General features: G+C 37.0%; 1 protein-coding gene across 1 annotated transcript in view; it reads left to right on the top strand.

Annotated features, from left to right (window-relative positions):
* The window catches only part of FAM20C (FAM20C golgi associated secretory pathway kinase), a 137899-nt gene that overhangs the window by 89789 nt on the left and 20792 nt on the right, over window positions 1-27318 (top strand). Inside the window, exons 4-5 of the mRNA XM_074205311.1 lie at window positions 11503-11595; window positions 14301-14416. Coding sequence (XP_074061412.1) covers window positions 11503-11595; window positions 14301-14416 — 209 coding nt within the window. The remainder of the gene's footprint in view (window positions 1-11502; window positions 11596-14300; window positions 14417-27318) is intronic.

A 27318-nucleotide genomic window follows, 5' to 3' on the forward strand; every position in this document is an offset into this window, starting at 1 on the left:
GAGGATTTCACCAAAAGCAAGGCAACTGGAAAACTCACCTGAATTGCTGCATCAGGACAGAGTTACAGAATTACTTTGTTATCTAATCAAGCACATTGTTGTATTTTAACCAGGGCTTTCTCAAACAATACTCTAACTCATAGATTCTTTATCCTGGAGCTCTGAATGTGTATTTTTAAAATATATATATATATTTTGACACCTTTATTTCAATATATTTGATTTTTCTTTGTAAATCTATGTATTTTATTTTAAGCATTTTAAAACTTACTTCTGAGAAGGGTATCCACAGAGTTCACTAGACTACTTAAGGGGCCATGACTCCAAAAAGGTTAAGAATCCTTTCTTTAACCACAGAAGAGACTTTAATTGTTGAGATGCAAAGCCAAAGTAGCAAGAGAACCTATTTTGAGACCCTTCAAATAAAGCCACTTTCCTGTATTTAGGGTCAGCTATTCCTATCTGAGACACTTTCAAATCTGCTGTACTTGGAATTAGGGGACTTGCCTTCAAGCCCCAGCCAGGACAGCTATTAAATGTTTGACTTTAGGCAAGTTCATTTTCCTGGCCTTAGTTTTTGCATCTGAAAAATGGAGGATTTGAACTAAATGACCTATAAATTCCTTCTGTACACTTTATCTGTGATTTGTAAAATGATAATAACAGTACCCCAGTACCTACCCTGCTTACATCATTAGGTTGTGAGATTCAAACAAGGTAACGAAGGTCAAAGTTTAGTAAGCTAGTACAAAGAGCAGCAGATGTAGAATGTTGTAGGGAAACAAATAATGGATGAGAAGTCAAAGGGGGTTGTGTTCAGATCTCACTTCCTTCACTTAAATGATGGTCTGTTCTTGGATATGTAACCTAATATCTCTGGGCTGAGCAATCTCATCTGTAAAATGAGAGATTTAAGCCAGATGATCTTCCAGGTCCCTGTGAGCTATTAGTCTAGGACCCAGTGATTATTATTGTCATCATTAGTTGTAACATTAGTTCAATGAAACTCACTTGTAATTCAGGAACCTGAAGGACATTCTTCTCCATCTGACTGAAAGAACTTTCACAAAGTGAGATAAGATGAGGTATATCTAAAGCACTTGGGATTTTCTTGGCAAAGATGCTTCAATGGTTTGCCATTTCCTTCTCCAGCTCATTTTACAGATGAGGATCTGAAGCAAGCAGGGAATGAAGTGATTTGCTTAGGGTCACTCAGCTAGTAACTGATGCTCTCTCCATCGAAGTCTAGTTGCCACTGTTATTTATAGATCACAAAATTTGATCCCATTGGTTTTGGGAGCTACTGAAGGTGTTTGAGTAAGGGAATGAAACAGGGTGACCTATTTACCTGACAGAAATATACTTACTGCATGATTTTAAATGAGAGTCTGGATGCAAGAAGGTCAATTATATATATATATATATATATATATATATATATATATATATATATACAGTTACAAACATGCATGTACCTGTGCAACTATATTTATAAAGGGAACTCAATAAGTAATATGAATTTTCCTTATATAAAGTCATTATGCTTTTACTGTTTATCCTTATTACAATGTCTGTATATGCAGCATGAAGGATTTCTACAATAAAAAGGAAGCAATAATTTTTGCTCATGTTTTGAAAAGGAAGAATTGTGAAGTTGGCTGAAATTCATCATAGATTTTCAGTTAGAAGGCCCCTAGGAAATAGATCATCTACTCTCATCCCCTCAATACAGATGACAAAACTGGGATTAGAATGATTGACTCGGGTTTACACAAGTTCATGCACCTATCCAAGAGTCTGATTTGAACCCAAGTCTTACTGTGCCAAATCCAGTACATTTTCTATTTTTAACCACTTTTAAGGCAGCAGCTTAGTGGTAGAGTGGATAAAGCATGAATTTGGAATCAAGAAGTCCTGAGTTCAAATTCTGTCTTTAACTTGACTGGGTGTCTATAAAATGGAAATAATAACAGTGCTAAACTTTCAAGCTTATTGTGAGGCTCAATTGAGATAACATTTATAAAGCACTTTTGAAACCATAAAGAACTATATAAATGCTACTATTTTTATTATTAATAGTAGTAGTAGTAGTAGTATTACCACCACAGAGACACCACAGTCTCTTCTTGCTCACACTGATCCCTTCCCTATATATATTTCATGTATACACACACACACACACACACACACACACACACACACACACACGCAGAATTGTTTCAAAGCAGTATGTTCTTTAAGTGACTTTCTATATACTATTTGCTGACATGAGACATGGAAATAGTGAGTTTCATTAGAACTGCCTCCAGGCCACCAATACAATATGCCCTTAGTTCAGAATTCACTGACTTAATGATGACAGACAGTTACATCTGGCAATCATTACACATTCTGTTTCCCTGACTAGAATATTATCAATACTACTCTTCAAATGCCATCAGTCATTATAATAAAAAAATACTATTCTAGGAAAAATTCTTAGGGGTTTTTTTTGGCTTTGTTTGTTTTTTTACCAAGTTACCGACAGAATTTTATTTTGGGCTAAATCTCAGAAAGATATATGACTCTCCAACAATTTATGAATAATGAAAATCAGTCAGTCAACAGGTTTTGATTTAGTATCTGCTACAGAGCAGGCATTGTCTTATGAACTACTGGAGATTGTGATTTCCTACTTCTAGCCTAGAAGCCGCCATCTAGGGGAGTAACCCTCTAGAAAGATCCTGTCAAATTGTAGGCTACCATAAGCAGTAGGTGTATAGATAGTGCCTCTTGGAGAGAATGAGTCACCTGTCTGGGTCAGAAAAACATAAACAAATACTTCTGGTCCAAGTTATCTACCAAAAACTGAAATCACCACAAGAAAAAAAAATCAAAAACAACAAGAAGAAAATGAAAATAGTATCAAGCCCATTTCTATCTGTCCTTCTATGGAACTCTTCTATTAGAATGTAAAGTCCTTGAGAGATGAGCTTCTTATTTTTTTTTACTGAGTGATTAGCATAGTTTCAGGCATATAACATTTAATAAGAGAGTTTCCATTCATCCAGATACAAAAAAATGAAACTATCCCTGTTCTCAAGAATCAAGTGGGGGAATTCACTTGAAACTTCAACACATGTAGATGCTTAAGGAAGTTTTTTAGCATCTCTATCAAAAATGACTCATAAATTAAGAATATTACTTTTAACAGTTAACCTAATGATATACAATCATACTCATCCCTTCTATAAAGCAGGATTGGAGTTCAGTTCTTCTCCAAAGAAGAATTCCTTTTCTATTTTAAGATCACATGGGAGAGACGGGGGGGGGGGGGGGGGTAAGAGAGAAGAGGTAGGGAAAGAGAAAGAAGGAGGGAAAGAAACAAAGGCAGAGACAAGAGAGAGGGGGAGGGAAGCAAGAATGGGGGAAAATTTGTAAAACTCAAAATAAATAAAATCTTTCTTTAAAAAAAGAAAGAGAGAGAGAGAGAGCAGAAAGAGCTAGAGGAATGAGGGATAAAGTGACAGAAAAATGAGAAAAGGGAAGGAAAGACAGAGGAAGGGAGGGAAAGGAGGAGTAGGCAGAGAGAAACTATCAGATTTGACTGCGAGAATCATAAGGTCTTTGAATTGACAATAAGAAACAAGAGAGTCTAGAAGAGGCTTGCTGCTAAATCTCATCTAATCATGTTCAGAATCCCACTTGACTGGCTTCCCCTGATACTGGGAGACAAAATCAGGCCATGTTTATTTCTAACTCAAGTCCAGGTCAGTGGAGGGACTGACCTTTTTTTTAAGAGTCAGGCCAGTTTTGAATTGAAAATATTCAAACCTGTTGATACCAATAAATTACCTCCTGGATTCATTGGTGTCCACACAGTAATTCCTGTTGTTCTGTCTGATAGGGTGGCACCTGTCATTTGCTTCATTTGACAAGAATTTATTAAACATCCACTTTTTGCCTGGCACTTTGCCTAGCACAAAAGATACAAAGACGAAAAATGAAAAAAATCCCAGGTCTCAAGGAACTTCATACTCAAGCAGGGGAGACACCATGCACATATATAAATGGATATAGAACAAATCAAAAAGGATGGGCTTCTTATGGATAGTGGCTCCTGTGCTTCATTCTAAAGACTTCTTTGAAGTGAAGGTGATCCTGGAGGAGGACAGGAGATCATCTGTACAAACCATGGAGAATGGAGTTGGGGTGCTATGTTTGAGGGATAGATTTGGTTTCAGTGAGACTGCAGGGTGAGAAAGAATGTATAATGAAGCTGGAAAGATAGTAAGGAAGCAAGGAAGGAAGGGAAAAAGGAAAAAGGAAAGAATGGGGGGAAGCAATGGAGGGAAACATTTATTATATTAATAATATTAATTTATTATTAGTCTTACTATGTGACAGGCACCATGCTTAGTGTTTTACAAATATCACAAATGAGGCACTCACAACATAAAGTAGGTACTATTATTATCCCTATGTTACAGTTGAGGAAACTGGAACACAGAGGTTAAGTGACTTTTCTAGGACTTCACAGCTAGTAAGTGTCAGAGGTCAGATTTTGAACTCAGGTCTCTCTGACTCCAGACTCAGGACTCAATTCACTGTGATCCCTAGCTGCAAATTGGACAGAGTCATATTAGAATTTATTAAGGAAGAGAATGATATTTTTACTTTCATTTTTATTTTTATTTTCATAATTATTACTTCTGTAGTACCTTAATGTTTTAAAACTATTTTCTTACTAGCCTTGTAAATAATGAAGACCTTTGTGGTTCAGTCATTTCAGTTATGTATGACTCTTTGTGATCCTATTTTGGTGTTTTCATTGGCAAAGATACTGAACTGGTCTGTTATTCCCTTCTCCAATTCATTTTACAAATGAAGAAACTGAGGCTAACAGGGTTAAGTGAATTGCCTAGGGTCACACAGCTAGTAAGTGTCTGAGGTCAGATTTGAACCCAGGAAGATGAGTCTTTCTGATGTCAGGCCTGGCATTCTGAGCACTATGGCACCATGTAGCTAACCCTGAATGCAAACTACCACCTCTCATTTTACAAAAAAGGAAGCTGAGTCCCTGAGAGGTAAAGTGAATCATCCTTAGATAGCTAGGAAGTACCCTCATTGCAAAAACAGGAGTCAAAAAGTCTTTAGACTCAATGCAGGTCTCTATTTTGCTATAAGGTCTTTCATTGCCCCCCATTTAAAATAGCTTGAAGGTAACAAAGAACATAATAATTATGATATGAGAAGCCGTTTAACAATAACTAGTATTCTATTTGACTCATCTGGTGGCACAATCAGTTTTCCTAAAATATTAAAATCTCAAATGTAAAATTTTCTTCCAATCTCTCTGAAAAAGGTTTTACTTCATACTTACTCCACCCTCCCCACCCCCATCCCCAGGCACAGCATCCTTTATCTTTGTGCATAGACCCCTTTTAATGTAGAGCAGAAGTGGGGAAACTTTTTTTTCTGCCAAAGGCCATTTGGATATTTATATCATCATTCTAGGGCTATGTTTGGTTTATATAGGGCTATATTAATTTACCCCTAAAAGCTCCTAGCTTTATTGAAATTCAAGTTCTGCCTGTGGTTGCCTTGGCACCTCCAGAGCAATATGGCCTTCGGGTTAGAGGTTCCCTGCTCCTGATGGAAAGGGCAAAGGTCTGAGCATCAGGAATTCTACGTTCTGATTGCAGCCCAACAACTATCTAGAGCTATAATTTTGTCAAGCCACTTCTCTCTGGGTCTTCATCTCTAAAATCATGGGGGCAGGGATGAGAATCTCTAGGGTTCCACTAAGCTCAATGGGCTTGATTTCCAGTGACAGAATTTTCATGAAATCTCTTTGCCTTTGTCAGATATGCCAAGGGGATGGAAAATGGTGTAATTAGGAAACAAAAGCTAGTGTGTACTGTTGGGGGATGATTAATGTTTGAGAGAGAGAGAGAGAGAGAGAGAGAGAGAGAGAGAGAGAGAGAGAGAGAGAAATGAATAAATGAGGTTAGGGTAGCAGGATAGCAGCATGGAGAAGACTGCCAGACTGATGTCTCTGTACTGCCTGGAGAGAAAGTGCAGATGGAAAGCTTGTATAAGAAAAATAGTGCCCAAATAACCGCAGACATTTTCTTCCTTGAGGTCTAAATTTGGTGCAAATCGGGAGCTCTCTGGGAGTAAATTGCTCACTGGACAGTGGGGAGAGGACGATATCAACATTTGAAATGCTAGTCCTCTCATCCCCTTCCCAATTTTAAAAACAGTGTGTGCTCTAGGGCCCTGCTCAGCTTCCACATCTCCCATGAAACCTTCCCAGAGTGACTCTGTCTCTCAATTTCTGTCTCTGTCTGTCTCTTCCTTCCTCTTTCCCTCTTCTCTCTCTCTCTCTCTCTCTCTCTCTCTCTCTCTCTCTCTCTCTCTCTCTCTCTCTCTCTCCCTATCTCCCTATCTCTGTGCTTTGTTCTCCTTGTTCTTCCTTTTACTCTTCTTTTTCTTTTTTCCTTTTCTCCCTCTTCCTCCCTCCTCTCCCTCTCTTTTGTCTTTCTCTCTCTGTTTCTGTCTCTCTGTGTATCTATTTCTATCTTTCTCTCTCTGTCTTTCTATCTTTGACACTCTCTGTCTCTGCTTGTCTGTCAGTCTGTCTCTTTGTCTGTCTCCCTTTCTTTAGAACCTCCAAGGCACTTATTGTTCATATTATCCATATCTTCACCGCTCAGCAGTACTTATCACAAGGCCTTGTACACAGCAGGTAACATCAAATATTTGTGGATTGACTAATGAAGGGAATCTAATTTTCCAGGCTATAGAACTTCTAACTTTAGTCCTTCATCATGGGGTGAAGGCAATCTTATATTCCAGAGGAGCACAAATTCTGGGAGGTCTTATCAATGTGAAAAAGACTTCAAGGACAAGCTCAGTTCCCTGGAAAGAAGATGTCATCATTCCACCTGGGCCTGACCTGCACTATCAGTGATTTGGATTGGATGGTATTAAACTCTGGCACCATCAAACACATTGGCTGGGATTCATCTAGAGCAGGGGTGCATAAAAATAATTTAAAGCCAGCAGAGAGATATGGGGGATATGTGTGTGTGGGGGGAAGACTTACAGAAGGTGGTTTCCTTTGCAATTGTGTGTATATTTCTCAGTGGTGGAAGTAGAGCCTGGAGAATTGGAGAGAAGGGGAAACAATTAGAACTTGTGATCTAAGCAGTATGATTTTTCATAGTACCGTAAATGCCCTAAGGTGTAAAAACAGTCTTCTAGGTATCTGGTTGATGCCTAGAATTCTACTATTAGTATTTAATTCCCTATAATTTAATCCCCAAGACTTTGGCTCCAGTTGAACTTCAGATACTTCCAAAGAAGAGAGGCTCTCAAGCTGTTATTGGTTATTTCTATCTGGTATGAATGAAAAATGGAAGGGAAGGCAAGTTTCCAGTAAAGGTAACCAAGGGCACTGAAGTGGGAAGCTACCACTTAGCTTCCTAACTAGATTAAGCAAAAAATAGTGTTAATCTTCTGTCCCCTATCTTTCCATCCCTCCACCCACCCCATTCCTTATGGGCATAAGAAATAAAGTCCCTCTTCTTTTTCCTTGGAAGGCTAGTCATTTGACCTCCAGCCAAAGTATAGGAGAAAGATCATCCATGTTCTATACTTTTGGTTCTGTCTCTGAGTTGAGCAGGTCACTTTTCTTAATCTCATTTAACTCCTCTGAAATGAAAAGTTTGGGCTAGGTTGAAGGTTCTTAACCTGTGGTCCATGAACTTGTTTTTGTTGTAAATATTTTGATAATTATCTTTCCATATAATTGGTTTCCTTTGTAGTTGTGTATATATTTTTTATGCTTTTGAAAACATTCTTCCCAGCAGGGATCCATGACCCCAAAGGTTAAGAACCCCTGAACTATCTAATCTCTCAGGTTCCTTCCAGCTCTTTGCCTAGATTTCAACTGATAGAATCTGCGTGGTAGCAATTAATTGTTAAGAGGTGTGGCCATGAACAGAATGTCCATTTCATAGGGTCACAGATTAGAAATGGAAGTGACTTCCAAGGTCATTGTCTAAACCTTTCAGTTTTACAGATGAGGAAACAAAGCCCAAAGAAGTTATTTCCTTTTTCTCATTATACTCTATAAAGAGTAAGATGATATTTTAGATGCATTTTCTGAACCAGATTTTCTTTGTAAAGGAACAGTTGTGTTATATTTCATCTCTCTAGGAGATTTTTGTTTTAAGCAACAGATGGAAGTGGTTTATTTACTTGAACAAATTTTTTGATGCCTATCAGCTAACTCAATTTGTAAGTATGGGAAGGAATTGGGTGTGTCTGCTTTCTCTTAATGGGTTTTCAAATTTTATAAGGAGCTAGTTTGGAAATATTCCATCTTCACGTTGAGGGCAAGGTGGATATATGGGTTCTAACAATACGTCCCTTGTTAGCCATCTTTTCTTCTAGTATTATCTTCACCAAACACATGTCTTGCTTTGCTAAGGTCAATAGCAGCAGGCTGAGTTTATAATCTGAAGTCATAACTTGGCTTCTGGTCTTGAAAGCTTTGTCTATTATCAGTGGCCATGTAGTGAAGTTGGAAGATTGCTGACTGAAAAGCCAGGTGACCTGGCTTCTAAGTCTTGGCTGTATTACTAATTAAACATGTGACTTTTGGCTCCCAATATTCTTAGCTAAATGTTAGAGACTTCCATGCCTGGAACTTTCTCTGTCCTTATTTCTGCCTCTTTCTTTCTCAGGCTTCCTTCAAGTCTTAGCCTTTCCATATCATTCTTAATCTTAGCACCTTCCATCTGTATATATAGCTTGTCCATGGTTCTTGGCATATTGTCTTCCCCATTAGTGAGTGAATTTCTTGAGAGTAGGAACTATTTTTTTCTCCTCTGTTTATTCCTTGCCCACCTCCCTCCCCCACTCTTAGCAACTTGCACAGTGCCTGGTTAGAGTAGATGCTTAATAATGTCTGATGACTTGATAGACAGTATAGCTTGGTGACACTATAGATATAGAGTTGTGCCTAAAATCAAGAATATCCTAGATCAGTTTTTCCCCCTAGATTCTTATTAGTCTGAGAAAATCACTTAATTTCTATTTGCTTGTTTTTTCCCCATCTGTTAAATGGGAGTTATAATAGCATCTATCTCCCAAGATTGTCATGAGGATCAATTGAGATAATATTTGTAAAGTGCTTAGCACAGTGATTGGCATATTCATGAATGTTTATTTCCTGTTCAAATGAAAGAGTTGGACTAAATGATCTTTGAGATCCCCTTTTAGTTGGATCAAATAGCAATCCCTCTTTTTGCTTTTGGAAGATCTTTACAATCCCTGCCCCCAACTTAGATCTTTCTCCCCTTCCTATATCCTAATCTAAACAGACTGACTCTGCCATTCTTCCTCACACTTGATCAACTATCTCCTGCATCTGTAGCTTAAATAATCTGACCCCAATGTCTATGATGCTTTTTTATCTCCTCTGCCTTTTTAAATCTACTTTTCCTTCAAAATGACTCATTTACCACCTCCTAAATAGTCTTTCCTAACTACACCCAATTGCAAGTAGCCCCCAATTATTTTGTAAATACATATTTAGCATCCTTACCTATGCACATGTAAGTATATACATATTTATTGAATTTATTGAGCACCTATTGTATACCAGGCACTATATACTAAGTGCTGAAAAGACAAAAGTAAAAAAATAGCCCCTACTTCTCAAGGAATTCAGTCTCTTTTTCCTTCTCTGTCTTCCTGTCTTGCCGTTTCTGTCTCTCTCTCTCTGTCTCTCTCTCTCTCTCAATATATTATATATATTAGAGATACAGATGTATTAGTATAGATAGATTAACATTCATGCACATATAGTTTTTGCATGTTATCACTCCCCAATATCATATAAGCTCTTTGTAATTCCAGCACTATTACAGTTCATGGTCTAGTTGGTAATTTAAAAATGTGGATTGATAGTTGGGTTGATTGAAGGATTCTTTCAAACTTCAAGGCTAGAATGTGAGTAACCAAAGGTATCTGTTCAGAACAGCAACAAAAAAAACCCCCAGAAACCAGGAGATCTGGATGAATGCCAACTCCAGAAGAGCAATCATGAAAATTGAGAGATAGAGAAAACCCAGAGTCAGCAACATAATAGACAAAGAGGCAACAGGGGAAGAAGGGGAAGATTCTTGAGTAGGTTGGGGCCAGGCACTAAGAGCCAGTTCATGTAGATGTTAGTGATCTCTGAAGTCTTTCCAACATTGAGTTTCTGTAGTTCTGTTGGAAGATAAAATCATTGAGGGTCTGAGAGTCTAGGGATATAGAGGGCCAAGGTGACCACAAGGAATGGTGAGCTATAAGCAGAATTAGGGATAGATGCCAGGGACCCTGGATCACAGGAGTGGCTTCCTCTCCCTGATGCTTCTGAATATCACTTTGGGAAAGGTCCTAAGTTCAGTGGAGTTGATTTTAGCTCTTCTTTTGTGGGTGGGTGATTGGCACCACCTGAATGAAGTGGGAGCATTGGAACATCTCCTGACTCCCAGTTCAATTTATTCCAGTACCATCTACAAAGAAAATCACTGGAATGTGTCACTGTGAACAAGAGACTATCCCAACAGCCCCTCCAAGCAGGTGGCTGGGTATTTGACAGATACACTACCCACCCCAGCTGTGTGTACTGTGAAGAGCTAGATATTGTCTGCAACCAGCAATTATTTACCTCTGGCAAGGAAGTGAATAGATTGGATTATTTATGTGGGCTTAGGGAGCCTGAGTTTAATATTAACATCTTATGTTTACATGGTGAAATCTGTGACTTTTATTTCCCTGGCTCTGAAAATGAACAAACAACAATCTCCCATGCCTCTGGAGCAGGATCTTGCTTATCATGCTTTGGAAACCCCAGGAGTAGTATTTCAGATGAGAACCCAGACAGCTTCCTTTCTTTGTAAAGGAAACAAACATGTTCAGTTCAGACAGCTACAGCAAAATGATGGGCTTTATTTCAGAGATGATAGGGTCCATGCCAGAGAGAGGAGAGAAACTGATGCATGACTATGGGGATATATATATGTACACAGAGATGAGTCATTGATTTGCTGAAAAGTAGTTTATTTATGTTTTTACTGTGATCAGCAGTACAGTGGGATACTGTGGGAAGAGCACTGGGCTTTGAATCAGCAGAGATGTGAATTCTGATGCTGCCTCTGGCATTTACTAATTGGATGACCCTGCATAAGCCTGCCATTTATTTTCTTGAGCTTCAGTTTCTCAATCCATAAAATGGAGCTAATAAATACCTCTTTGTAAAACTCTTAACATTCTTAAAGTTCTGACTTTAAATTTCAGTTATTGTGGTGGAGGGAGGAGAGTTATTTTTTATTTTGTTTAATATTATTTTGATTCATGTAGTTTCTTGAGTGATTAATTTCCATAGGAGAATTTCTTCCTTGGTAAGATATAGATTTGGACTCATCTGTTTCTGTTTTTGTCTTTTTTTTTCCTTTCCAGGCAAACCAGGGAACAGGAGACACCTCCTGACTTTTTTTATTTCTCTGACTATGAAAGACATAATGCTGAGATTGCTGCCTTTCATCTGGACAGGTAAGCTATCATTTCTTGCCTTTGCTGGCAATCCCAGTGTTTCTGCCCCATCATTAACCTGACTGAGATACAGAATCTCAGCTCAAACAAACCATTGGTGAGTCTTGGCATCCCCTTCTCTTTACATTCATTCCCCCACCCCTGAAAAAAAAAAGTCATCATTCAGTTCTCTGTGAGAGGAATACTACTGGATGCAATCCTACACTGATAAAGAATAACTCTACATAATATTAGTTTGCTCTTCCCTCCTTCCTTCTCCACCTGCCTTCCTCAACAATTGTTGCATGTGCATCTAAATGCACATTTCCAATGTTCACCAGAGCTAAATATAAATAAAAAGTAAATCTATAACTTAATGTCACACAAAATTTTTCCAGACATACACACACATACACACACACACACACACACACACACACACACACACACAGATAATGTGTGTGGGTTTTTTTTAAATACACTATAGTTAATATGAACATGAATGGAGGCCTGGAAGGGAGAACTGTAGAGGAAGTATCAGAGAAAGACCACATGCAATCAACAAGTATTTCTAAAAACTATGCCAACAAATTCTAGGAACATAGAGACAAAATCAGAATAGTTCCTCAAAGTATTTATAATATTCTCTTAGTAGAAAGAGCATGTATAAAGTCTGAAGGCCAGAGGGATATAGGGGACAAGGATATCACTGGCATGTTCCACTAGAGCTTGATTTCATGTATTTGAGGATCCTAGGTTTATTTCTTAGCACCAACATTCTACCTCCACCCCATCTTATCTTCTATGAAAGTGCAAACCACATTATCCTTACAATAACACAGAGTTCCCCAGGTGATTACCCCAATTTTCACTATCTCAGGAATGGCTCTATCCAAATAAGTGATAAATCATTTTCTGATGAACTGCTTTGGGGATGTTTCATGCTGTTCCCCCTCAACTGGTATCATTAATTTGAACTTATCTACCTACAGAATTCTCTGGGAATGCCTATTGTCTTCTTGTAGAGGAGTCAGCTGACTCCTGCAGAACAGTGGACAGGAAAAAAATAGTAGTAATTAGGAAGAAACTATTTGGGGACCTTCAAAATTAAAACCTTAGGCAAGAATGAATGAGAGAAGATTTCCAGATTTCTAATCCCTCCCTTTAGCATCTCAAGCAATGAGGAGAAATCACTGTGCAAATCCTGAGTTTTCTCTCTAAGAAGATGTTGTTTGTTCTTTAGCAATAAAATAAGTAATAGAACATTGATGAAGTTGGTATGGGTATTTAACCTTACTAAATGGATTTTGGAAAAATTTTTGGATATAAGTTATTTATGGGCAGCGACTATGTGAAGTGAGGGCCCCACTTGTTTGGAAGTCAGAATTCTATTAACCTATATTTAGAATATATCCTATACTTAGAAGGTAATAAAAAGTTTAGAAAAAGCCAACAGTATCCATAACACCTCTGAATTTTATTCTTTAGAAAATAATTTATGTTCTGCTTTAAGGGATAAGCATATGGAAAAGTGAATCACCAAAAAGATCTGTGAGTAGCAGTAAAAACTGACTATGAAGAAAGAAAGAAAAACTAAAAAGTAGACTAATTTTCACATGATTCCTAGTTCAGAAAACAATCTGTAGTCATTTCATATAAAAAAGTCAACATTCCCTTCACACTTCAGTAGTCTATTTTATAACAGTGCAAAAAATGATGCTTGTTAATTGTTAGTGATGATTGAGCAAAGGTTATATTATGTTCAGAACACCTTTTTTTAATAGGGGATGGTGGGCATGGTGGTATATGCCCATTACTGAGGAGGCTGTAACTGGTGGATCACATAAGCTCAGGAGTTTAGAGCTATGCACTAAGTTCAGCACCAATATGGTGAGCCCCCAGAAGGGAAGGAAGGAAGGAAGGAAGGAAGGAAGGAAGGAAGGAAGGAAGGAAGGAAGGAAGGAAGGAAGGAAGGAAGGAAGGTAGGTTAGGGAGGGAGGGAGGGAGGGAGGGAGGGAGGGAGAATGGAAGGGAGCAAGGAAGGAAGGAGCATAAATACTCCTGATACAAGTCTTTTATTTTTTTTTCATTTTGGAAGCCAGGGAGGTTAGAGGTTGAAGTTACCAAAATGAGGAGAAAAAAGTAAAGTAAGAAAAGAGGATCCTCAAAGCATTTGAAATGCATAGAACAGAACAGAGCAAAGGTTAGTAAGAAGCAGGGCATCCTTGAAAAATAACAGGTTGAATTTATTATATACTTAAAAAGAAAACAAGTTCCCCATAATAGATTCACAATTTCCTGTACAATCTGTTTTTTCCTACTCATTCTACTTTACATATATGGAAATGTCCTTTTATTTGGTGGCTGTTAAGTTTAGAATTTTAAAAGAAAAAAAAATCATAGAATTTTTAACTGAGGGGAATCTTCACATATATGGGAAAGGATGGTTTATTCCATAATGCTGAAGGACATGTCCTTCAGCATTCATTTAGTCTGTTTCTTTTGTGTCCTTCATCTCCCAGGACATGAGACAGCAGAAAGACGTAGCCACTGGGTGCTTTTAATTCCAGCAGATCTCTGATTAAGGCTGGGCCTCAAAGCAGGAAGGCAAGAATTAAATCAGTTAAAAAATAACTCAGTTGAGTTATTTTGTGCATGTAAAAAGAACCTCATTGCAGTGTTTTGTGTTTAATTGTTGTTATTGCTTTTGTTGTTTTTACTACTAGGATCTTAGATTTCCGTCGTGTCCCTCCAGTTGCCGGCCGGATGGTCAATATGACCAAGGAGATAAGGGATGTCACACGAGACAAGAAACTGTGGAGAACATTCTTCATCTCTCCAGGTAGCACTGCACATCTACTCAGCTACAGTCACAGTGATTCATTTCTGGGATCATGGGAAGATGGGAAGGGAAAATATTCATCTATTTTACCCTGATGGCTATTGAGCACTCGGTGTGTGTCATTTTGATTTTCTTTATGATGAAGGACTATCATTGAGTTTTCTTTGTAAATATGGTAGCCTCATAAGGTAAATAAAATGAAATCCTGTGATGTCAGAATTCCTGCCACAGATGGAAAGCAGGATAAATAAGGAAATATTAAGTGAAGGAAATAATTTCCTGGTTTGGGGCATCTCATAGAGGAAACTGTTAAAAGCTGGAATGAAATGATGAGATTTCAAAGTCAAATAGGTAGCTTAGATATCTTACCATGACTAATTCATTTAACAAAATTATACTAAATATAGTGTGTGTAGAGCATATCTTTATAGAGATATTTATTTTTATATATAGATATTTTATAGAGATATTTATTTTATATAGAGATTTTATATTTTATAGAGGTATTTATTTAGTTGTCTCCTTGATAATTTGATTGCTTATAACATTAAATCTATTAATTAATTTGGGTGGCAGAATTTTTTTTATTGGCATAGCCCAAACATTGAAAATCTCTTCAGTTATTTATATCTAAAGCACTGTGCTCAGCATAGAAAGTTGAGATAAAATAAAAATTCTTTCCTCAGGCAGAAAGCAGGACATAAAACATGTATACAGATAACTGTGGTGTGCAATTTGGTGATATGAACAAAGTTCTGGATTTGGTATTGGAGGACCTGAGTTTGAAATGACTTTGCCACTTCCTATCTCTGTTGACCCTGGGCAAGTTATAACCTCTTTAGACCTCACTTTCCTCATCTGTAAAATGTGATTTTATCAGACATCTAAAAGTTCTAATTTGGTGATCTTATGTTATATGATAATTGTATAAGAGATATAAGTCCTCAAGTATTTATTACATATTTGCTATATGCCAGATCATGTTGTAGAGTTGCTGAAGATGTAAGTATGGAAAAAAATGAAACAGTCCTTTTCCATCAAAGAACTTACACACTGAGAAAACAAAGATCTCTGTGGGGTTTCAAAGTGTCACGTGAGAAAACTGCATATCAGACTGAGCCTCACTGCTGTTCAGCTCCTACACAGATTTGGGTCTGCTTACTGCTATTCTAAATGCTGACATCTAAACATTGATACCCATTAAAAATGCTGGAAGATTCAGTGTTGTTAGAATTCTAATCTGGGATATTTCAGTCTATGTTTACTCCCTATATACTTAAAGTTCTGACACTCTGAATGCATGGGTAGATGAACATTTATAAAACATCTACTGTGTGGAGTAAGTGCTAAATCCTGTGATTACAAATGGAAAATTCAGTTTCCACTCCCAAGAAAGTTTCATTATAATGGGGGGAAAAAAGCAAATAAAGGAGGGTCCATCCCCAGGGAGAATAGAATTCCCAGTCATTTAGATCGTGTTTCCCAGAAGTCTAGCAAATATAACAGCAGAGTAGATAGCAAGACTACTTTATGCCCTTTTGAGACTTTTAGGAGTCAGAAGAGAGCATAAATAACATTAATATAATAATTACAATACAATTAATCAATAATAAAAACAATAAATAGCATTATTTTATAATTCAATTATTAAAATTAAAATGATATTAATATATGAAAATTAAATTTTGAGAATATCACTTTGTACCTGAAGACTTCCCTAATCACTCTAGGTGGAAGTCATCTCTTCTTCCTCATTTTATGGAAGAGAAAATTTATAATCAGAAGAAGGAAGTGACCTACCTCAGGTTATACAGTAAGTTAGTGAAGAAGTCACAACTCAGACCCGGGGTTCCTGATTCCCAGAATCCTTAACATAACATTCAATCCCCTTCAGTAATTCCCTTCCTGTAATACTTTCTTCCATTCAGTGAAATTTGACAGTATCAGTTGGCATAGGGCTATTTCTTTATATACCTTATCTTCCAAGGGCCTTGAAAGCAGAGGACCTGTCTTCTGGAACTCAGAAAAACCTGAGTTCAAAAACCAACCTCAGATCCTAACTAACTGTGTGTTCCTGGGCAAGTCACTTAACCTCTGTCTACCTCAGTTTTCTCATCTATAAATAAGAATATCAATAGGACCTTTCTCCCAGGGCTGTCATGAGGATCAAATAAGATAATAATGTTAAGTGCTTTGGCACAGGACCTGTTGTTGTTGCTGGTCTTTAATTCTGGAAGAGAACATTACAAAAGGTGATGTCTTGACTTGCGTATGAATTGGATTTAATTTAAGTGAAGCAGAGCTGCACAGAGTCATCAACCTTATTCTCCCCCACCAGTCACTGAAGTCCAGTGGCAAGACAAAGGTCAAAATGACTGGTACAGAGTAGGTATTTATACAAATGTTAGTTATCATCATCATTATTTTATTGCCTTGTTAGCCCAGCTTCCATCCTATATCCCCTAACATACTTCCCTGAGTATAATAGGAATTCAGGAAATATTGGTTGAAACACTGAAATGTACTCATTTCATAACACCTCTCAAGATGTACAGCTTCCTACTTAAACTTCATAAAAATAGTGCAAGGAATCTCCAGTCTAGGTTTGAGTAGCTTCCTGCTGCATCTTTTTTTCTTAACTTGGTCTGGCCTGATTAGGGTGAAGTATTTTACATGAGATTACAGACTTTGTGCTGGAAGGAATTCAAGTCTGATCCCCAATTTTATAGAAGAAAGCTAAGTGACTTATCTAAGCTTATATGTGAATGTATACATTTGACTTCAAATTGAATTAATCCTGATCCCTCTATACTATCATTATACCTCATCATTAAGGAACTTTTTCTATTTCCTTGTCATGCGTTTGAAAATTCTGGAGTTATCCCAGGGATTAGGATAGTGGGATGATTTGATAATATGCCATAGGTAACTGAAACTGCACAAAGCAATGAATTCAACAATGAAAGTTGCTGATTAATGTGAAAGATATTCATCTGGACTCACAGTTTTAGACATTTAGACAAGGATGCTTTGGCCAGAGGATTATTTTCCCAGCTCTCTCTAATTCATCCAGATAAAAACCAATTAAGATATTTGATTATCTGTGCCTCAAGCTTTGCTTGAACATAAAAGCTCAAACTAACAGCCTTTTTTCTATAGATTTTCTAGATCAATATGCTCTGCTCTTTTCCTTAATTGTGCTCATAAGTTTGTCAAAATCAATCTCCATAAATCCATAATTTAATTAACTCTATTCTCATCACCAAAAATGCAGTGAGTTCCTTGTGTATTTTATTCATCCCAGGGCACCCCTAACCAAGGACAAAATCATATTTGAAAGACCCAAAAATATCCCCTGGAAGAATATACTTCCATTCAGCATCTCTTATAAAAAATAATTCAGCCCCATAGGAGCTTAAAATTATTGACCAAGTCAGTAAGCAGGCAATACTCAATTAGGTGCTATTAGAATCAGATGAGACCTTGGAAGTTCTTTTAACATGCCACCCAATGTAAGAATCCTTTCAAAGGTATACCAGACACATGGTCAATTATCCTCTGTTTAAACACATCCAATGATAAGGATGTGTTCCTTATCTCCACAAGATCATTGTGGACAGCTCTTTTTTGTTATGTTCTTACACTTTCCCATAATTGACCACCCTATAGTTTCCAACCCCTTAATCACAATTCTGTTTTTTTGGTGAAGCAAACAAATAAAAATCCTATTTCTTCAGCTACATAATAGCTTTTCAGATAATTAATGAAAGCTATTGAATTTAATTTCTCCCTTATCATTTTTCCTCCAAAATAAACCATCTTGGATTCTTCAGTTCATAGTGTAAGGACTGGCACATATTAGGCACTTAATAAATGTTTGCTTGCTTGCTTCAACCAATTCAGAGCCCTCCTCCACCCAGGTTCTGGACTCGCCTTAGCTGAGAAATACAAGGTTATCAGAATGGCTGCTCAGTCTTAAGTTCTAAGCTGTTTTCTTTTAAAATATGGGACCCAGGATCCCACATGCTCCTGGTATGGTGTGACCAGAACAGAGCATAGTGAAAATAATATTTCTCTTTAGTTGGATCCTGTACTTTTCTTAATTTAACCAAAGATTGTTAGAAAGAAACAATTTGTACTCTTTCTGGTCAGGCCACCTGGGAACTTACCCTATTGAGAGTTTGAGTGGAGAAGATCTGTCTATGAATGACTCTCTTATGAAATGAGACTTCTAATTTAGTAAAAAAAAAAAAAAAAAAAGCCTAAGAACTACACTGGAATAGATCCAAGGGATCCTAGCACCTACTTTTGCTTCATAAATCACTGGATATAGTTCCACACAGTATAATTCAATAAGTACATATCAAATGCTGGGATTATATACAAAGAGAAAATGAAAAACAGTCTCTCCCCATGAAAAACTTAAATTCTACTGGAAGAACACAACATTTAGAGAGAGATAACACATTATAATAGAGTTGGAGGAGAAAGAAAACATTAGCTAGAGACAGTCAGATAACTCAGTTAGTGAATAGAGCAGAGACCTGGAATCAATAAGACCTGAGTTCAGATCTGTCCTCTGACATTTAATAGCTGTGTGATCCTGGGCAAGTGACTTAACTTCTAGTTGCCTCAGTTTCCTCATCTATAAAATGGAGAGTATAATAGCACCTACCTCCTAGGTTCCTCAATTAGGCAGTGCAGTAAATAGAAAACTGGACCTAGAGTCAGAAAAGCTCTTCTCCCTGAGTTCAAATCTCACTTCAGACACTAGCTGTGTGACCCCATACAAGTCACTTAATGCTGTTTGCCCCAGTTTCCTTATCTGTAAAATGATCTGGAGAAAGAAATGGCAATCTTTGCCAAGAAAACCCCAAATGGGGTCATGAAGAGTCAGATGCTAACTGAAAAATGACTAAACTAACTTCCTAGGTTTATTATGAAGATAAAATGAGATAATAATATTGTAAATCTTATTCATCAAATTTTAAAATACTTTATAAATGCTATATATTATTATGATTGGTAGTAGAATTATAAGTGGCATTAGGAAAAGCATCTTGTAGATCTGAGACATCTGAGATAAGTTTGAGGTTTCTAAGAGGTTTTCTAAATTAAATACTAGGAAGTAGAAGTAAGTTAATAATTATTTAAATTAATTTTACATCCTTTTTTCACAGAGTAAACTCACACTAGTATCACTACTAATGAATGGTAATTTCCTAAGTTAAAAAGGAGCAACAATACAGATGTCAGCCATGGTCTTTACAATAATTGAGGGAGCCATTTAAAGAATCCATGCTACAGATAGTGCTTTTAGTCACATTTTCCAATCTCAGAGAGCTATGGATCCCCCCCCCCCCCCCCCCCCCCCCCCCCACCGCAAACAAAAGACTATCTTGAGTCAGTGATTATTCTAGGCAGAGAGATCAAAATACTTCACTTCCCATTTGGAACAGTGATCTGATATTTTCACTTTGTTCTCAAGTTTGAGTTTGGAGTGGCCATCAAATATTGAGATAAAACATGAGGAGTTTCTTAGAAACAGGGACTGGGCTTGGCATTTCATTAGATAGGGAACTCACAGATGAAGAAACACCCCCTTTCAATCCAGAACAGCACCTTCTCTGCAGCTAATAGTGTTAAGAGTGTTGCTGAGGAGTTAAGCAGGGTAAGACAGGTGGTACCATAGTGAACTGTGAATTAGAATCAGACTGCCTCATCTTCCTAAATTCAGATCTAGCTTCAAACACTTACTAGTTGTGAGATCCTGGGCAAGTAATTTCATTCTGCTTGCCTCAATTTCTTCATCTGTAAAATGAACTGGAGAAGGAAATCCAGTATGTTTGCCGAGAAAACCCTAAGTGGATTCATGACTGAAAGGAATGAATAACAATTAACATAAGAATGCTTTATCTTGCCATCTCTGAGAGGGCAGGTACAATTAATAAATAAAAGACTGACCTTTGAATTAGGAAAACCCAGGTCCAAGTATTGCCTCAGGGATGCATTAACTATGAGACCAAAGAAAGTCATGTCATTACTGTGTCCAAGATAACTATCTAAAACTGTATTTCTTAACCTTTTTGTGTGTCTGGATGCCCCACCCCTCCCCTTTGTGAGTCTAATAAAACCAATGAACTCCTTCTTAAAATAATAGCTGTTACCTCTTCTCATAAATCAAAGGAAATGCTAAATTTCCTTTAGAAGTCAGGAAAAATAAAGTTGTATTTTTTAAACTATCAGTAATTATGGATCCTGTGAAATCTTTGCTTAAAATTCATGGAGGTTCATGGACACATATTAAGAACTTTTGCTCTAAAAGCTATAAATTTCAAATTAGCTGTATTTTATTATCTTCAGTGGTGGCAGTGTTCCCACCAGGATTTTCCTATGCAGATGAAATCACAGGTCCTTGAAAAAAGAAGTTTTTAAAATAAAGCTTAGCCTCAGAAGATCTAAATGATCTCTGTTCCAACTCTTCCCATGTCTAAAATGTATCTGTCAGTCAAATTTCAAAGTGTTCATCTGTTGAAGGCCATGAGAAATGTTTAATTTTTACTCATTCAGGGGAATGATCTAAGGTCAGTGTCGAATATTTAATTTTTAAAAGCCTAATGTAATTAATTTTTATAATTTTTATTTATATATTCTTTTAAATCTATTCAAAATGAAATAGGTTTAGTGGAAAGAAACATTGGATTTGAAGTCAGAAGTCCTGGATTCAAATCCTAGGTTCTGCCATTTATTTGCTTGTGTGGTCTTGGGTAATTTACTTAGCATCTCTGAACCTTGGTTTCCTCAAATGGAAAAGGAAGAGGTGGAACATAGCATTAAACCTGAGATTTGTTGTATGTTGAATCTTACATAAAATACTCTGAAATCTATGCCTCAATCTCCAGCATACTGAGCTTCATTAGCCTAGATAAAGTTCCTTCTTGGAATATCAACAAGAAGAAGTTGTCCATTCACTTTAGTTGTGACCTCAGTTGGGTCACAGCTGGCAAAGAAACTGGATTGGTTTACCTTTTCCTTCTCCAATCCATTTTCCAGATGAGGAAATAGAAGCAAACAGGATTAAGTGACTTGACCAGCACTACATAACTAATAAATATCTGAGGGCAGATTTGAACTCAAGAAGATGAGCCTTACTCCTGGACTCTGGAGGACTCTCTCCACTAAATCATCTAGTAGCCCCAAAATGAAGGTAATAGTGAGGTAGGGGATGAAAAAATGGAATGCAAAAGAGGCAAAAGTCATGGTTCAAACTCCATTGTGATCCCTAGTTTTAAAGTATAATAATCGCCAGTATCTCAAATGAATAGGTCCTATGTCTGCCAGTATAGGGGGATGTAGGGACATTTTATCTGAGGGCATCTTGACTATCCAACATTTCATTAAATTGAAAAAAGTCAGTTTCTTGAAGAAATGTTTCCAGATCAAAAAAAAATGTAACATTGATGAGAACTAAAAAGACAGTAATGCTTTGCTAGTATTTCTGCACATTATTCCTAGTATCAACTTGCTAAACAGTAGACAAATCAATCAATCAACAAACATTCATTAAGCAACTACTATATGCAGGAATCCTTGGACTATTTAAATAGGGCAAATTTGGTAAGGTATTTTTCTTACAAAAATAGCCCTGCTATTAAATCCATCCCATGAATGCTCTTTGAGGGAAAAAAAAATCTTTTAAGGTTTCCTCTGTGTTCATGGAAACAAACTAATTTTAGTCATTTTTTTATTTTGGTGAAATTTGCAGAAATCATTATTATATTCATCAACTATATTGTTAATATTAGAAAGTTTGCATTTATAAGTGCTTTATGGTGTACAGAGTGCTTTATATTCATTGCCCTATTCAATCAAGAGGCAGTAGGCTGTATAGAAAAAGGCATTGATTGTACTTAGTGTCAGCTTCAAGACTAATCTTGGTCTTCTAGTACCTGTCTTGATGTCACCTATAAAATGGAGGAAGAAAACAAGATTTCCAAATCCCCTTCTGGTTTTAACACCTAAGGTTCTAGGGTTCACTGGTTTCCTTCTCCAATCAATTTTTTTCTTTCATTTATTACTACCAGGAGACAACATCCTTTGATTTTATGAACCATTCCTAAGCATTATAGCTCCTACTTGTGTTTGATGTTCAGAGAACACATCAAACTGTTAGAAAATTGAGGAATATCCTTTAGCTGAGCCAGTTAAAAGAATGGATTCTAGAAGCAACATGGGGAAAGTAGTAAAATGCAATTAGGGAGAATTATTTGGTAGCATCGTTCCAATGGTGTTTAATCCTTGCCAAACTAAGGAGGATGGATAGCAAAGCTATTGATAACTGACAGAAAGCTGCTACTCAGCTGAGGGTAAGGTAAGGAACTTTTCTAAAGCACTCAGGGCAGATCTATTATGTTTCTCACAAACTGGGGATTTCTTGATTTCATTAGCTCTTAGCCTTGGAAAGAAGACTCTTTCAGAGTCTTAGAAATTTTTTAAAACATAAGCACAATTATTTTTTTTAAATGTAAGATGAGAACTACAAGAGACACATAAGGAATGGTAATTTGCCTTCAGAAAGCTTACAGTCCAGGCATAAATCTGTGAAAATGTTAAATAAAAATTTATGAGAGAGGAAATACTGAATACTGTATCCTGAAGAAGAGCTCTAGATTAAGAGGTGGAAAACCTGAGTTCTAATCTTGGCAGAGACTTAAGTACCTATGACTTTTAAGTCATTTTACTTCTATGTCAAAGGTTTCTCCTTTCCACCTTAAAACCCTGTATGAATGTAACATTATTATTATTATTTAAAATACAGTAGCAGTTCCTTGCAGTTTTTCTTTTTTTTGTCCAAAAAATTTTGATTTCATTGATTTAGGGAGCTCTTTCAGTGAGGAAATGCCATCTAGTACTCATAGATTGGCAGGTGCTCTGTAACTTAAAAATAGTAATGGACAGTTTAAGGTTTCCAGAATACATTTTTAAAAGTTACATGATCCATATAATAATCTTGGAAGAAGTGGTATTATCATCCCTGCTTTACAGATGTGGAAACTGAGGTTACTTGGCCATCATATCTTATAAGATCTAAGGCAAGATTTGTCTTATAGACTCCAGGTCCTGCACTCTCTTCATTCTACCTCTCTGGGTCACTAGGAGGTACTTAAATAGATTCCCTATGTCACAAAACCAATATGTTTCAGGGAGATCAGACTTGAATTAAGGGCTCACTGACAATGAGACTGACTCCCCATCTACCATGTCAAGTTATCCTGATACATTGTTTAATCAAAGCCTTAGGGGAGGTTTGGTTTTGCTTAAAGGTCTTACTCCAGGGTCTCATTGTAGAATGAAGGACACTCCAGTTCTTGAATGTAGTGCAACAAAACATATGGTTAGGCAGGTCTTGCTCATCTGGAAACATTTCTAGTATCAGTGTGGAAATCAGAATTAACCCAGTGTGGAAATCAGAATTAACCCAGTTAGGTTCAGAATGATTTAGCAGAAGGCTGACCAGGACCTAATGAATATTTGGGGTCACAGCAATTCCCAAAGATCATCCCACTAAGATTTAGAGGAGCTGACATCAGTTGAAGTCAGTGGAGTTAATGCCCACTGAGATTTCTTAAAAATCTCAAGGGAGGTATGACAGGTATTATTATCATCCCTATTTTATGGATGAAGAAACCATGGATCAGTGACAAAAAAAATCTTACCCATGGTCTCATGATATGTGTGAGTGTTTGAGTCGGGAATCATTTCCAAGTCTCTTCTTGACTCCCACCTTCAATATTTTTGCACTCTGCCACACTTCTTCCTTCTTTAAAAAAAATCAAAAACCAGTCCCAGCACCAATTCAGAGTGAGAAGGCTCTTGTCTCCCAAGCACATTTCTACATCCTTCAACTCTAAGAGTCAGGAAACAATTTTACCTAAATTTCACCAACTGAAATTTCAGCCTCTCTCTTCTTTCTTTGGTCTCAGTAAACTGAAAAAAATTCCTTTCCATGGTTGTTCTAAAGTAGTTGTTCTGCTGGTGGAAAAATGGCAGAGATAAAAATTGTTCATCTGATACCCACCCTCAACAGTGATCTGATAACCTACCTTTCTGGTAACAGAAAAGGTTCTCTATCCTGATATAATAGAAGACAAATAGTTCATGAGCTGAAGAAAAAACAATCACAGATTCAGGAACAACAGTTAAAGACCTAAGAGGGTCTGTCTACCTGAGCTAAACCAGTAGAAACTGAAGTATTAATCACTCCTACTTGAACTTGTTTAATGGCTGGTTTATTGTTCTTAGCCCTCATTAAAGACATTTTTCCAGAGGGGTGTATTTCAGCTTGTTATTAAACAAAAACAATTGGAAGTGCTAATGGCAATTAGGTTCCTCCAAAAATGGAATGGGACTGTTGAAGGAAACAGCAAGATCTTCTTCAATAGAAGTCATTCAACATAGGCAAAATGGCCACTTGTCAACAATGTTTAAGTGTGGATCAAATGAGATGGTCTCAGAATGTCCACTGACTCTGAATTGGTTCTCTGTCTAATTTTGGTATTTTTTTTTTTACAGAGGAAAGCTAGTGTGGTATTATAGAAAGAATGCCAGACTTGGGAGTCAGAAAAGACCTGATAACAATTCCTGTCTCTAACACATATAAGCCATAAGAACTTAAGCAACTTGTTTTGTGTCTCTGACCCTTGGTTTCCTCATCCATAAAATGGGGGTGATTAATAATATCAGAACGACCTGCTTCCTCAGGTTGTTGTAAAGATAAAATGAATTTATATAATGGAAAAGGTTTTATGAATCTTAACGTGATGTATAAATGTCAGCTATCTCTATTATTAAAGCCTTTGTTTCAGGTCATGCCATGCATTCCACAGAACTGGGCTTTATAGATGATTGACAGTCATGCTTCCCCTTCCAGGCAAAATTAGAAAAGACTTTAATAATATGCACAGGTGTGAGCCACCTAGATGTCTCAGTTCCATCAACCAGGGTTCTGAGTTCTGAGTAGTAGATTAGATCACTGTTTGTAGTATTGCAGGACAAACTGGGATCAAAGAAAGATAGCCACAAAAATTAATTAGTTGCTTGAAAGGCCGTCTTTGAATCTGGATGAAGAAGATCTAGGTGGAAGCATTCTGGAATAATGTAGTCCTATAGCTGAGACTTGCATACTTTTGACAGAAGGTTCTCTTAGTTTGGGTTTTGGATGAATTTGGGATGGGGGTGAGAGGAAGGAGGTTAAATTAAATAATGACCTTGGGAACAGTAGTAGGTCTGCTTGAACAAGAGGCAAGATGAAGCAGTTCTCCCAAGATCAGGGCTGCTGGATATCAGAGATTACACAACTAACTTTGACAATTTTCTCGATTTGCCATATGGGTTGTCCCTGTCCCAGTTTCATATAGCAATTGAAGAATATTGGATTTGGTGTCAGATTTGAGCTTTTTAAAATATGAATTATTATTATTATTATTATTATTATTATTATTATGCTCTCTAAAAACCCTCCCTAAATGGGAAATTCTTTTCCCCATTCTCCCTCCTCAAAAAAATAAATTCTTGGAAGATATGGATTATTTAATATTTGGTTTGGTATCTACTGTGCTTATTGTATAAATGAATGAATGAATGAATGAATGAATGATGAATGCATATGTTGAATAAATGCTAGATCGGACAGTGGGCCATGAGCCATCCCTCAGAGGAACAAAGGGATTCTTCCTATATAAAAGCTGACATAAAAGGGGAGAGAAACCAACAAGTTCTTCAAAATTTAAATATTATTCCAGTGGTCATCTTCTAGTCTTTAATCCCAGGTGCTTTCTTTAATAAAATGAAAAGGAAATGATAGACTCCTATTCTAACAGAAGTTATATTCATTCATAAGTAAAAGGAAATGAGATCCATTTCTGTATTGAATTTGGATATCTTCAGAAAAAAAATTGCAGTGGGGTCATTGTGTTCTACCACCTTCCCCCTTTAAAATTATCTTTAAAAATTGGCTCATTTAATGCAACAAGAGAGTATTGTATGTAATAGACAAATTTCCTGGTCCAAGATAATGGAAGATCAGATAACAGCTTTCCTGTGTAAATAGATTCAGTAATTCTGTTAAAGGCACATTGTCTCAAAATGGGAGGCTGCAAATTAAACTGTAACAGAGGGACCAGTACTGAGGGATCTTTCTTTGATCATTCCATTAGTAAATATCAGGCATCAGCTATTTGTTTTCCTGCAGTGCAAGATATTTCCTTAGGATTGTTTCTTTGCTTATCGGATCCAATAAAAATGTTTTGTCTGCCACAGATAATTGCAAAGTTAAACTTTATTCAGGGTGGTATCCTAGACTCCAGGAATTTTCACTGGCTGTTCCCTTTGCTTGAAATTTATCTGATTTCTGGCTTCTCTCACTGGCTTCTTTCAAGTCCTAGCTAAAATCTTACCTGCTGCAAGAAGCCTTTTCCACTCTCCCTCCATTCCAATGACTTCCCTCTATTGGTTATTTACAATTTATCCTGCATCTATCTTGTACATAGTGGTTTGTATGTTGTCTCTTCCCCTGTTAGATTGAGAGCCTCTTGTGAGCAGGGACTTTTTCCCCCAGAGTCTGGGACACTGTAAACTCTTAAATGCTTTTTGACTGAATGGATTAGGAACTGGGCTTGAATCTCTGATCTTCTACCTAGGAATCTTTTAAATGGAACTCCCAGAAGGGGTCAATATCAGAGAACTGAAGCCACACGGCTGGTAGTATCTGTGTACCTGAAGCTCGAGGTCCTGCTGAAAGGAAAATTCCTTATTTGGACTTTTGTCCTAATTAATGAGGCAAAACTCAGGACAAAGACAATTAAATGGAGTTAATTACAAGTACTTCAAAGTAACAATACATC

This window comes from Macrotis lagotis, chromosome X, assembly GCF_037893015.1.
Source record: "Macrotis lagotis isolate mMagLag1 chromosome X, bilby.v1.9.chrom.fasta, whole genome shotgun sequence".
In the NCBI taxonomy this organism is placed as follows: Eukaryota; Metazoa; Chordata; class Mammalia; order Peramelemorphia; family Peramelidae; genus Macrotis; species Macrotis lagotis.